Here is a 14,888-nt window from a genome sequence, read left to right as displayed (position 1 = left end):
TACAAATGTAAGAGAGATGCTTTACAACACTTCTGGCCATAACCTTCACTTATGTGAGCACATTCCTTGTCACATGAATCTAGCTCTATTTCTGGGCATGTCATAATAGGCAAACATTCTGTGAACATTCCCAAGAGTTTTGTAAAGAACAGAAAGTAGTTCTTGATATGAGGGGTCGATGGTTTGTTGGCTCCATTTACAGTACAGTTCTTATATAAAATGTAATGAATTTAAAGTATAGAACTGAGTCGCATCTTAATGACTGCTTCGGACTGGAAAGATAATGTCACAGCAGTCGCAATAAAGGTGGACTGACGGCATTGAACAGAAGGTGTGGCTTTAGACTATTCTTTGTGTGATGTACTGTACATTGTTGAGCCTGTAAGAAATTATAATTAAGTAAGTCTTAGTCATGGTAACAGGTTTCTTTTCTTCTTTTTATTTTTTCTTTCTTTTTTGAGATCCAGACTTTAATTTTGTAATGGAAAACGATCGTGGTAACACAATTGTTTGTTACCGCCGATCTAATCCTGTATAAGAAGATAAACAAAGAGCTTAGTTTGATATAAAGGCGTCTGGTAATCAGATAGATAATCAGACATACTGTAACACCATCTAACATTTGACTCATTGCCGAACATCGAGACACACTGAGGACACTGTACTCCGAGAAACTACAACAATTAACTATGTTTGTTTCAGGGATTGTCTTAGATGACACTTATCCAATATACTGTAATGTACTGCACTGGGGATCTGGTCAAATAAATATATGGTATATACAGTATATTCTGATTGCCATAGAGTGGTTGTTACATAAGTGGCAGGGGTCTCCACATCTCTACAGCTGTTTAGTAATTTTATAATGTTCCGATTCCAAATTTGTCATCTATTCATCCATGTCCGATGACCATGTGGTGTATTGGAAAAACATACATGTACACTTTATACAGTATTCTTATCTATTATGGAAAATATTAATATCCAGGGTGAAGTGTTTATCTCGAATTTGTTAGTCTAAGAATATTCAGGCAGAAATCGTGTGTGTGTGTGTGTGTGTGTGTGTGTGTGTGTGTGTGTGTGTGTGTGTGTGTGTGTGTGTGTGTGTGTGTGTGTGTGTGTGTGTGTGTGTGTGTGTGTGTGTGTGTGTGTGTGTGTGTGTGTGTGTGCGTGTGTGTGTGTGTGTGCGTGTGTGTGTGTGTGTGTGTGTTTCTGTTGTGTACACTACACGTTACTGTGGTAACAAAAAGCACGTTCACTTTGCTGGCAAACAATTATCGGACCGAGAACAATAGTGTATTGCCTAGGCAACCACACAAACAAGTGGAATTGGAAGTGATGACACAAAGAAATGAGCAGATAAAATTGGAACTGTAACACTGTGAAAGCTAAGCCGATAAGAGTGTGACACTTTTCCTGAGGGTGAAAGCCTTTGCAGAGAGTATTATCTGAAGACTCACCTCTCCAGACTCCATCTCACACCCTGGCACTTCCTCATTGTTTAACCTGGTATCCCAGTTTCTCTGAGGCACTATACTGTTCTCTTTTATGTGATTAGCATTTACCTTGCTGTTTGTTGACTAGAGTTCATGCCTAATTTCCATATTCTCTCGCACTTGCAAGTAGCTCTGAATAAGAGTGTCTTTTTAATTGTAATGTTAACTGGAGTAGGAAGGAAGGAAGGCAGAAGGGAAATGCATAATGCAGTAGCACAGACTCCTCAACTATTAAGACAAGGCACATTTAACGACTCGTGATTCCCATGCCAAAGGTTTACCTGTAGATAAGATCTAGATATATATAAGATGTACAGTAATTTAACACAGTGGTTCTCAACCCTTTTCATACTAAGGCCCATATTATTTATTCTGCATTTGAGCCACGTATTTGGCATGTATTTGGTGTCTAGTGCTTATTTTTATGCAGTTGGCAAATTAAGCTGAGCATGGGCAGTTTATTCTCTTAGAGGGATCGGTCGTTTTGACCTCAATTTCACACAGGTCCCTGGGTACCCTGCAACCTGTGCTCCTGGGCCCCCTTATAATATTAGGCTGATGCTTTATTTTTGAGTACTGACCTATAACGAATACGAGTGTTTTCATTAATAATAGCGTTTTTTGGTTGCAACAATGGCAACAATGTTTTTCATGTTAGCTTATACTGAGAAAATCTGCCTCATGGTGACACTATAACAGGCTGTTAGGGCAAACTTGGGGCAGAGGTTCGTCGTTGGCATCCAGGGAGTGTGTGTGCAAAGTTTGGCATCGACCAGGCCAACAGTGCCGGAGATTAGCTGTACACAGAAGAACAGACACACAAACACTTGGACGGAGTGCAAAACATGCTTTCAGCCTGGTGGAGGCACTGAAGCCAACTGAAATCAATATCAGTTATCCTCCCGAATGGAAAGGAACGTCAGAATGTTTCATCTGAGGCCTGCAAATGTGATTGTGTGCACTTCAATGTTAGCCTGACACTCATTACGTTTCACTTGCAAGAACATATTTTCTTAATGGGTGTGCGTGGCTATCGATTCAGGGCTGGAGCCAGGCTACTTCAATGTGTGAAGAGATTCCATGTAGAGTACCGGTATAATGAAAACATCACTTATTATAGTTCCGGCCCTGAGCAATTTGGTGCCCTAGGCAGGATTTTTCGTGATGCCCCCTTGAAAAATGACCATGGCCCCCTTGTGTTCTAAAGCACTGTTGCACCTTGCATGGCATGATCCATTACTGAATGTTGACGCTCATAAACAGCCACTTCATGCACATGAACAGGACTAGATGTGAGCTTCAACCAAATTGAAAAGTTAATTGATTTTAATTAGCATAATTGGGATCATTGACTCGCTGCCAAATAGCTTTTGCAGTCCTAATGGTAGAGTGATGTGTACTTGATGTACAAGTAATGTGTTTGTGATTGAAGCCATTTCTGTGGTGGAGTGTTTTTCCACTGTTAACAAGGATTCACTTTATGTTGTGCAGTGGATGTCTTCTTATGTTCTGGTTTATTTCTGTTTTCCTTTCATCATTGAGGCATTATTCAGAGAAATCAGTGTACAGTGTAGGCAGATTTAATAATGTATTACCGTATTCTAATGGTGGTATCTGTACAGCTAATAAGATTTATTTCAGGGATGATATAAGAGGTACATGTAGCTTGCTAAATACAAATAAATGTATTTATTCAGTGTTGAATTAGTCAATTATAACAATGACTCCCATATTTACATGTTGGCTTTGTTGTTAATTGTTGAAAATAGCAGCCTTGTATTACCTGTATTTTATTTTTCACATAAGCTGCCATGAAGTACAGCACGCTTCAATTCCGTCATGACATTTCATAAGATATCGGAAGGTTGCATGACAGCCACCACATATATTATTATAATAATAATAATAACTTAATATTAATAAAAAACGAAAAAGTGCTAAAAAGACATTCACATGTGTACATGTGCATATGATCCTGGTATATTTTACTGTATACACCAACAGCATTCTTCAGGAGCTGCCACAGTTCACAGTATCTTCTATCTATAGTATACAAAGCAGGGAGGAGGTGTGAACTATATGGGATCATACATTCACACCTTAATGACAATGCTGCGGCTCTGCAGCAGCACTGTTAATGACTACATTTAGGTAAGAAAGAAGTCTTACGTAAGGGATAATATCTGGCTAGGTGGTCATTGTTGGGAGATAATTCAGTTTAACCACCGAGGCAAAGCCGAAGTGGTTAAACTCCCTGAAGGTGAATTATCTCCCGACAATGACCTAGACGGATATTATCCCGCTTATTACATGGCTACACAATTTGGTTTAGAAAGGTGCAAAAATGATCATTATAGTGCAAGAGGAGGGCGAGGGGTGGGCGGCTAGCGTTTTCCTCTGCCCGGTTTCGCTTTGCTTCTCATCAGTTCGTTCGTGTGTATCTGATTGTTCGGGGGAAGAAGCTCTTTTGCAGTCTGTTTCCAGTGGCTTTGAGACTGCGAAAACGTTTCCCATGCGACAGCATCTCAAACAGCCTGCGGTTGGGATGGCTCGGGCCCTTCATAATTCCACGAGCCTTGCTGACACAACGTTCGTCATACAGGGCTTCTTTGGGGGGGCAGATCACATCCGCTGATTCGTTCGGCTGTTCGCACAACCCTCTGCAATGCTTTGCGGTTGAGGTCGGTGCAGCTGCCATACCAGGCCGTGAAGCAGCCAGTCAGGATGCTCTCTGTGGTGCCTCTGTAGAAAGTTGTAGGACTTTGGGGCCCATGCCGGCTTTCTTAAATCTCCTCAGGAAGTAGAGGCGTTGTTGGGCTTTCTTCACCACCCGCTCTGTCTGTACTGCCGAGGTGAGATGATCTGAGATCCTCAGTGATGTGCACCGAGCTATGCTGAGCAATCTGTCCATACAATCCTGCCAGGGATGCACTTTCCCTAGGCCTAGTAGCTCAACAACTACCGCCAGACATGAGGTAAAAGGATACTTTTTTTTGTGATGATGAAGTGACGAAATGTGATGTATGATGATAAGAGTGTGTGATTTTCTTTCATGTCTAGATGGATTGCAGATGACTGGGAGCATTGTCCAAAAACCTGCGGCGGCCTGGGCTTTCAGATCCGGACCGTGCGCTGTGTGCATTTCCTCCACGACGGCACCAACCGCTCTGTCCACAGCAAGTACTGCAGCGGGGAGAAGCCCGAGAGCCGGAGGCCTTGCAACAGAGTACCGTGTCCTGCACAGTGGAGAACAGGGGCCTGGTCTGAGGTGCTGCAACCACACAATCTCTTTTTTTTCTTAACCCATTCAGACCTGAGATCAGATTCTAAAAATGTCTTCTACATCCTGACAGTTTTCCATTCTGACCTGAGATCAGATTCTAAAAATGTCTTCTACGTCAGTCGATCTTCGATTTTTCAAAAAAAGCAGACCTACAAGCTCGTAGCGCGCCACTCGGTGGCTAAAGCATAACACCTAATGCTAACACCAAAAGGGGTTCCCGCCCAAAATGGGTTTTAAGTAATTCGTAGACCTAATTTGTTCGTGTGTTTTTGGATAGTTCACTACATTTCAAAGAGACACATTGTACTTTTGACTGTACTACAGTCAAGTAGCCTACAGTACATTTCTAGGAAGTGGAAAAAGCACATCATGATTTGACCAAATATAGGATATAATTGCATATCTACATGCTCACAACACGCCACATTGCACTTTGTCCACCACTGTGTCTTACTGTACTTTGTCTTGCTTCTGTGTTCATGAATATGCAAATTAATATGCAAATAAGATGCCGGTATTAATCTTGTGCTTTTAAAATATTAATATTCTACATGACTATTATCTGATAAGGATGTTGTGGACGGGAACATGACAGACTGACATTAGTGCAGTTAAGGGACTAATTGCCCCAATTCTGAGTGATTCAAGTTCATGTGGAATGCATAATGTATACATTTTCCTCATTTTATGTGTGCTGCATTTGCATGAAGTCACATGGATTAATTATGGATTAATTGTTCAGATAAATTATTCAGTCACAGCTGCATGTTTTCTTTGACAGTGAAATGTCAGCCAAAAGAGACTTTCAAATGAGTGAGTCCACATAGCTTAGTTTCACTTCTTTATGGCAAAACCACAGATCAAGGTTTTGATCGCCAAGGCCCACGGGTTCAAAGCTTCAGTCTAGGGGGCCGTGTCCCGGTGGAAATGTGATGCATGATCTCAATTGGAACTGGAACACTTATAGCATTGTCTCTGATAAAAAATAGATTCTCTCCTGATTTGGTGAAATTTGCAACCCACTTTGCAAATGTAATTTCTGTTTATTAAAGTGATGAGAGTCGTGGATACTATACTACTGTTATTGAGCAAACTCTCTATAGCAATGATCAGGCTACTAGCAGAATAATAGAGCTTTAACTTTTTAACAAAACAACTTTTCTGCCATAAATATAACTTTCAGCACCTTTGATCTTACCATTTGGTGGATTTGCTTGTATCGTGCCAAGAAGATTAACTTTTTTTTTTCTTTTTATCCCACGATTTTGCAACCCATTTCTTCACCCAGTGTCAATTATCTAATGTAATCCATGGCGCTACACTTCATCTGCCAACCTGCTTCCTTCTATGCATGAGGAGGCTTCTTTTCACCTGACAGGGGAGAGTTTCCTGGCTGGACGTAGGGGGAGGCAGTTTAGAGACCAGGATTACTGTATGTTTCTGTGAGGGTACCTACCCTAGGGGAGAACATGCAAACTCCACACAGAAACGCCCTTTTGCCAACCCCGCCTCGGGTATGAGCAGGGGACATGGCCCGGCACCCACAGCATCCCCAGCAGGAATCGAACCCAGGACCTTCTAGCTGTGAGGCTTGAAGAAGATTTACTTACCGTAACTATATGCTTAATTGTGATTGGATTCTCTATAGTGCTCGGCATCCTGTGGAGATGGGATAGAGAGACGTCTGGTCACTTGCCGGATTGGAGATCATTGCAGTGGGGAAAAACCAGATGCCATGAGACCATGCAGACCAGGACCATGTCACGGTAAGCCTGATTGTTTATTTACATCTGTGCTGTATGCTTGTGATTCTCAACCTTCATTTCAAAGACCCCCACTTTTTTCTTTTATCTTCTATTGGACCCCAATCTACACTGTAAAATCCTCTTTTTTTCTTCTTCTTTTTTTGGGAACCAAATGGACCCATTTGTACACTCTCAGAGTTAAATACCGGTTGGAATAGTTTTGGACGCCTGTTTGTCTCCGAACCCGACATAGACGTCACGGCACTTTAACAATCCTGTTACGTTTAAAAGCCAGGCTGTCAATGCATACATTCCAGCATATTATAGTGTTCCTCATATCCAGGGACCTTGAGTTCGTAAACTTGAGTTACGTAAATGGAAATGCATTTACCATAATTTCCGGACTATAAAGCGCACCTGAATATAAGCCGCACCAGCTAAATTTAGGGGGAAACCCAAATGTGTACATATTCAAGGGGCACTGGACTATAAGCCGCAGGTGTATTAACCAATATGCTGCCACCTGCTGGACGCAGAGCCAACCGCGGACTGCCGAGCCCATATGGCCGAGCATATTTACACGGAGCACACACTGGCACTGTTTCCTGTTTGGATCTTAATGCTAAATAAATAGCATCAATGCTAGCGAGATAAAATGAAGCCATCCTTGCTCTAGAAAGCACACAAACACACACACACACACGCACGCACGCACACACACACACACACACACACACACACACACACACATGCCGATTTTGTTCGAGGTCACGTTGACATGCAGCCAGGATGAAAATCTAAATGTAAACCTTAAGACATTGATGAGCCATTGTTGCCCATTGGTTACATAGCATACATTATTCACAATATTCAGTCAGTCAGCATTATACCTTATATACTTGAAAAAGACTGCATGGTCGAAACGTCATAAATTGCTGCTGTGCTGTGAATAAACTAGGAGAGTGAGTTGCGACTTGCGAGCCAACTTTGTTTTGGCATAATACCTTCCTACATATATTTCCTAACATGTACTTTTGTTTTCATACATATTTATTTTATGATTATTATGATCAAACTTCACATGTTTCATGAATGAGGTTGAATGTGAGGGCATTTCTGTTGGCGTAGAGGGCGGAGAGTGGCGTGAAGGGCAGGGGCAATGTGTGCTGTGCTGTGAATAAACTAGGAGAGTGAGTTGCGACTTGCGAGCCAACTTTGTTTTGGCATAATACCTTCCTACATATATTTCCTAACATGTACTTTTGTTTTCATACATATTTATTTTATGATTATTATGATCAAACTTCACATGTTTCATGAATGAGGTTGAATGTGAGGGCATTTCTGTTGGCGTAGAGGGCGGAGAGTGGCGTGAAGGGCAGGGGCAATGTGTGTTTCTCCACCTCCTGAACATCTGTTGTTCCAACTCCATTATGCAATTGCAACTAGAGAAAGTGGAAAAACTAATAGAATATCCACATAATTTGGCAGAGATGCTGGGTTCAAAAGTAGCATCAGAAAAAGAGAAAAGAACACCCATCTGCTCCAAAAGTTATACTTTATTGACCACGTTTCGAGCCAAGGCTCTTCATTTGAGAAAGTGCTCCTCAGAGAACAGGTCTCCACCAGGTCAGGAACGTTTGTTGTGAGAGTGCATTGTTTGGTATTGAGTGAGCATAGCAGTTAATAGCCAATATACAATGACTTGTGTGTGTGTGTGTGTGTGTGTGTGTGTGTGTGTGTGTGTGAATTCAAATTCAACACACATGCAGTGCCCGGTTGTCCAGAACCAGCACAAAAAGCCTCTACCCGGGTTCTGGACCTGATCACCCTTATATCTCCATATATGGAGATGGCCTGCTCTGACATCACGATGATGTTCTGACATCTGCATAGACCATATTTGGGCATGCCTGACAAAGAACTCCATATATGGGCATAAAAGGGACACAGACATAATAACTGCATGGGTGGGGCCTTCATTTCCAACTTGCATCGTTCCGAGTAGGCCAGTGCCCAATGGGTACCGCTCTAGTAAATAACAATACTAAAAGAAAAAGGTTAAAACAGTTTAAAAAAACCACTGATCAGTATACAAAGCCAATACCAGAGAAGATCCCTTTCTTTTCTTATTTAGCAGTCTTCAGTCTGCTAGTGCTGGCTTGCCTTTGAGGCTCTGGTACCTCTTCTTCCCTGATGTCAACAGTGCATCTGAACAGACTGTTATGGGGGTGTGTGGGGTCTTTGATGACCCTCATGGATTTCCTGAAGCAGTGCTGGTGTGCAGCTCCTCCAAACTGGCCAGTTGACCTTCTCATATAGCCCTATGGTCCCTGGTCTGTGCAGCTCCCATACCAGCTGGTGAAGCTGCTTATCAGCAGGCTTTCTTGAAATTAAATCATTTTTCAGGATTCTACTATTCTTTTAATAAATAAACGCGCCACATTGCAGTGCGTTTTGAGCTTGTAGATCAGCAATTTTTTGCTACTTTTGTGTTACGTATATGACAACGTAGGGCATTAATTATGAAAATAATTACAATTACGGAGATAAGAGGTTTCTGACCCTCTGGAGTGAGTGTGGAAATGTAGTGGCCCTCTCCATAATCAAAGTTGGCCACCCCTGCCATAAAATAATTAGATGCCTCATTGGCCGCTGCAGTTCATCGGAGCGACGTGTATCGACGTGAGGGCGGAAGTGCTCCGAAGGCACGCCCCACGCCCCACTGCCACTCAAGTGACTACTGGCAAATCACAGTTCATCTTCTCCGGGGCTAGTCAGACCCGAACGTCCGTGTTGCCAGACTGTTGCTTCTCGCAATAGTTGTCTGGCTACGCGAGACTAGTGAATCACCAACGCGGAAGCTTGCCCTCACTTGAGTACACACGCCCCAGAGCTGCGTCTACCTTTCTATGTCCTAAATAATCCTGTGGGCTGGTAGTTTTCTGCTTTCAACATTTTTTTTCTTCTTACATTTTTATCCCACGATTTTGTAACCCATTTTTTCACCCAGTGTCAATTATCTAATGTAATCCTGGGCTCTACATTCCCTCTACCAACCTGTATATTCTACTCTGTGGCTCCGAGACATGGTGGTATTATCCACTATTATGATGTTAATTAATAGGTGTAATCAATAGACACTTGTATTTCAGTGATCCTTCAGATTGTGGCCCTTTTTAATGCTTCTTTCTTTGCAGTAACAATGTGTGATTACAGCCATTGTAATGAGTTCTCTGCATGTGAATAACGACTTCATTGTGATCAATTTTCAAGGATATCTCGTATTTCTTTTCAGCGCTTTGTGAGACACACTGACGTGACGCTCTTTTGTGTTCTTTGTTGTCCTTTGACTTACAGATGAGCCATGTAACGGAGACAAATCCATCTTCTGCCAAATGGAGGTCTTGGCACGGTACTGCTCCATTCCGGGTTACAACAAGCTATGCTGTGACTCCTGCAGCAAGCGCGGCGGCGCCCTCTCTCTGCTCTCTGAGGCGGCCGAGACGGAGGACCAGGTTCGCTTCGGCTCGGCCTCCCAGCTCCTGGAGACACTGACCGCCTCTATGGAGGCCAACGGCACCCGGACTGGTAGACGCGCCGGCGGCAGAGGCTCCGTGACCTCCGGCAACACCTCAAGACACAAGGCCACGCCCGCCCCGCTGAGAAAAAGCCCGTCGTCACAGACGAGCAGCTCACAGAGGCGCGTCCCGCAGCGCGCGAACGGCCGGAACCTGCCCGCCATGGCGCCGTCATCCTTGGCGGTCTGGCCCGAACGTCGGGCAGATACTGCTGAGGGTCAAAGGTCGGGCAGCGCGACGGGGAGTCGTTGGCCCGCGGCACTTTCTGAGGTTGAGAGATGAGTCACGATATTAACCACTTGAACCCTGGCTTTGCCTATTCTGGGCATGTCACATTCTGAGGAGAATAGCAGATCCACAAGCTAACAAGCTTGAGCTTTTAGATCGGCTATTTCTGCAGAATGCATTTGGTGTAGAGCAGCAGTTTGGCGGTTCCCAACCTATTCTGGATCGGGGCTTACTTGAAAATCTTGGAAACATTTGTGGACCACCCACCTGACCACTTAAATGAAGCTGAGTGGCTGCCGTGTTAAGTGGTCAGATGTGTGGGCCGTTTGCATTGCCTGAGCCTGTTTATTTTAATGATCAATCAATCGGTTCTAGCTTGGATCAATTAAAATAACATGGATAGTGTACTTTAAGCTATCAGTATAAAAAAAACAAATCAATGTTTGAAAGAAAAAAAATACCATGATTTTTTTTGTATGCATTTCTTTTATATTAATGTTATATTATCATTATATTCGTGGCGTTTTTTTGCCCACTTGCAAAACCCTCACGGCCCACCAGTAAGCCCCGGCCCACAGTTTGGGAATCGCTGGTGTAGAGGGGAAAAAAGGAGGGGGCCGAGTATAGACCCCTGGGTGCCTCCGGTCAACAAAGTATTTACAGTAGGGTTTAAGTGGTTAACCCATCAGGACAATAATGTACAGCAGATATCCAGAATCACCCTGCATTATTTCACTTCACCACAACCAAGGGAGAGAGAGAGAGAGAGAGAGAGAGAGAGAGAGAGAGAGAGAGAGAGAGAGAGAGCAAGAGATGAATGAAGAGATAAAGAACAAGAGAGGAAGAAAAGTGCTGGTTCACTTTGATTTTAGTGTCCCCACAACCCCCATTACCTTAGTGTCTCCACTCCCCCCCCCCCCCCCCCCCCCCCCATTCCCTGCCATTTATTTGAGCTATCTCTCTCATCCTACCGTAAGCTGCGCAATAATTTGGAGAGCGAAGTGCTTTTTTGTTTTAGTTTCACGCTTTTCATTATCTAGATTGAAAGTTTAAAGTTGTGGAAAAAGTCGGTCACATCGGATGATGAGTGGAAGAACCTCACTCCTTTTAGGCAATGGTTGCAGGATGCCCAGATAATTTGGACCATTCCACACACCTTTTCACAGTAGTTATTATTAGGGCTGCCAACGATTACGAGTTCAATCTAATTCATTTCACAAATTAATTATATATATATATATATATATATACACACACACACAGTATATATATTATTATTATTATTTTACAGGTAAACGCAGCTGAACGTAATAACGTTATTTGTGGGTATGTTTTATTTAGGTGTTTCTGTGGGCCAGCATGACACAACTGTGCAAGTGTTGTCCATGTTGACATACTAAGTTAACACACCAGCAACTATTGTTACTACCTTAAGATGTGTTTGCCTGTCAAAATAAATGTCTACTGTGAAAAGGGTCTGTGGGAGTCGTGATGCTAATTATTTTCTTGGTCAAAAATATAAAAACAAATATCACGTTATTTATCTAGGACTTGAACCACTTGAACCACTTGAACCCTAGCATCCCTATTCTGGGGCTAACATAATACATAGTAAATATAATAAATAGAAAATAATCCTTGGGCTCACAACGTGCAACGTGTTCTGAGCTTGTAGATCAGTTATATACGGCAAAGATATTTAGAGTAGATTTGAAAACGGATAGAGCCCCTGGGAATCTGGTCAACTAAGTATAGGGTTTAAGTGGTCAAGGTGTGTCACATAGGCTTTTAGGTAATGCAATAGAACTAGCTAACCAACGAGTCTACATTTCCAAGCCAGCATTGAATCATATCCCTGCAAACAATGCTTTAATATATTGACATAGATAGCTTTTATTTGAAGGCTGTTTCTCCTGTTTGCCTCTGTGGGGGATTTTTCTGGGGTGAAGCGTTCATCAAACTTATTTATTTATGTCACTTTAATGTATAAAACTATTTGATTTAAAGCCAAGCTGCATTCTCAGATGTACACTGAGGTGGTGCATTAGTAACAATATAGTAATTGTGTCTGCACTCTGCAGAGATCTAAAAACAAAATAGATTGTAATACAAAAAAAGGGAAAAAAAATGTTTTTCTTAAATTGTTCATCTGGCCTGCTGAAAGGACCATTGGATTAAAACTGACAGTTTGCCATTTAACCTACTAGTTATTGTGTAACTATAAGCCTAAAATAAATTAAGCTGAAGCAAACTTTTGGAAAAAGCTTCTGTCCAAATCCCTATGGAGCTCACTTTGTTGGGATTTTGCATAATAGGCTTCCAACACTTTATGGTGATGGAATGAAGCCAGACATATCGCTAACCATAGGACGGTGGTTCTAGTTGTATAGAATTTTTTGTATTATCCGGCAATGTTCGTTTACTGGCACTCTTCAGTTTCTATGGAAAACTATAGATATTTATAAAGGTTCCTGTAAATACTGTACATGAAAAAATATCAGTATTATTTTTTAAGAAGGCAAGCTGAAGATATTTGAAACATTCGACAACCATTGCATGAATCGGCGCGACAAGAGTTGCTTGACAATAAGTTTACGCTTTTCACAGCCATGTTGTGTGTGTGTGTGTGTGTGTGTGTGTGTGTGTGTGTGTGTGTGTGTGTGCGTGCGTGCGTGTGTGTGCATTATATGCATCACAATGAATGTTCATTGTGTAACACTCATAGAGTTTTGTGCGTAGAAACATGTAGCAGTCCTAAGTCTATATTGGTGCCTGATGATGGAGTTACTGTATTCAGTAGGAATAATGTATATTCACTTCAACTGTTCCTTGATTTCAAGCATTTTTTCAAACTATAATGTGTAGTAAGCCTCATTGTACGCCTCATTGTAAGCAGATGGAGCTGGACTTTCAGAGTTTTTGTGGAAGATGTTTTTTTCCCCCAAAGTATTGTTGTTCTCGTTGGTGTTTTTTTATGTTTTTCTAAATGGCTTTTACAGTAAACGAAGATGATTCAGAGGAGAGAAGGGAGAGAGCTATTTATTGAAAAAAAAAAAAGGATTTCTTCACAACCACATGCATCTGACTGCAATAGCAAAGACACAGTTTTGTGTTTCAGCAACGTTATAGCGTGCAACTATCCACACTCACTTCTGTGTGCCAATGTATAGTACTTGTATATAGCATTGAGTACAAAAAATATTTATTGAAAGTAAAAAAAGAAATATACAAATAAGAATTGTTATGTGCAGTGCCAACTGGTCACTACCTTTGACATTCTATATACATTACTGATGCCATATTTCAGCCACACTTTCAATGTGATTGTTGGATTGCTACGTAAAAACAAAATAACAATAATAAAAAAAGGAAACGGTAGAGTAGAAATGACATTGTTTTTTGCAAACAATTAGATGTAAATATACATGCTCAATTTTGAGATGTACCTTTGTCAGAAAGCTGTCTTTTCACAGCTGTTTCGTAGAATTCCCTAACGAAGCTGTGATCATCACAGCAATGTATTTAACTGTCAATTCTCCTATTTTTATCAATAAACCCGAATAGTGGTATTTTAGCACCAGTAAATCAAGTCTAGTTTTGTTCTTTTTTTTTGTTTATTTTTTGATGCTGTCAGTAGTTGTCAAATGTTGCCTAACCATTTGACCTTTTCTCCCCAGTTGTGTTCATGTCCTTTACTTGCTGCCTAAAACATTGCTGCTAATGTTATACTAAGCTTGTAAAGATGAATATAGGATAGTTTTAGATGATACATTGACAATCCCTGAGCCTCAGACAGATATTACTGCATAGGATATAACATGTACTGTATCTATTCTATACCCCTGCGCTATCCATCGCTATAAGCAATATGAATCTCTTGCCTATTGGTTCGTTCTCTTTTCTAATTGCTTTTCTGTGTATTTGTGTAGATTGAAGTGTACACTACTGATGCTGTTTGTTGTAATAGGGAGCACATAGCAAATAAAGATTGAATTAACTATACATTGATATGTTTTCTGTTTATTAGTGTGGTTGCCCTAACAGGGCAACCAGACTCTTGTTTTACAACTCTGAATACTTTGGCATGCTACTCCTCCCACAGTTTTTCCCACTCGAGCCATATGTCAAAACGACGGGCTACATCGGGAATCGTGTGCTTGTACTTTGCTAAGACATTTGTTGGATAGTTTAATTGATATGAATTAATTAGAATTTCCACATAGACATGAATGGGAAAATGGGAAAATGCAAAAACTCACTTTCAAGTATTTTTTCCTCTGAGACCGTAAGGGCTATACTTACAAGACTTGGAGAAGAGATTCATAATAATTACTAAAATTAATTACCTTAGAAGTATACCGGTCGGCCTCATGGTGGCGCTATAACAGCCAACTTTACGTTTTTGGGTATAACTTTTGAACCGTAGGGTAAAAAAATGTTTTACCCTGGATTCCTTGGGTCATGACGCATCTCCCCGTATAGGCCACGCCCTTTTCCGCCATGATGGATTTTCCGCCATTTTGAATTTTGTCCAAAACACACTTTTTGCTTTTCC

The 14,888-nt window shown here is 41.5% G+C and overlaps 1 protein-coding gene across 2 annotated transcripts in view; it reads left to right on the top strand.

Annotated features, from left to right (window-relative positions):
- adamts3 (ADAM metallopeptidase with thrombospondin type 1 motif, 3) overlaps nt 1-14,319 on the top strand; it is a 177,578-nt gene extending 163,259 nt beyond the window's left edge. For both annotated transcript variants that reach the window (XM_080766756.1, XM_080766755.1), the window contains exons 20-22: nt 4,557-4,764; nt 6,428-6,545; nt 9,885-14,319. In XM_080766756.1, the coding sequence (XP_080622882.1) occupies nt 4,557-4,764; nt 6,428-6,545; nt 9,885-10,387 (829 nt within the window). In that variant the 3' untranslated portion in view covers nt 10,388-14,319. The remainder of the gene's footprint in view (nt 1-4,556; nt 4,765-6,427; nt 6,546-9,884) is intronic.
- The last annotated feature ends 569 nt before the right edge of the window (nt 14,320-14,888 follow it).

Source organism: Protomyctophum bolini, assembly GCF_963924005.1.
Source record: "Protomyctophum bolini genome assembly, chromosome: 6".
Taxonomy (NCBI): Eukaryota; Metazoa; Chordata; class Actinopteri; order Myctophiformes; family Myctophidae; genus Protomyctophum; species Protomyctophum bolini.
The sequence above is the reverse complement of the archived record's forward strand: the minus strand, read 5'-3'. Positions and strand labels throughout refer to the sequence as shown.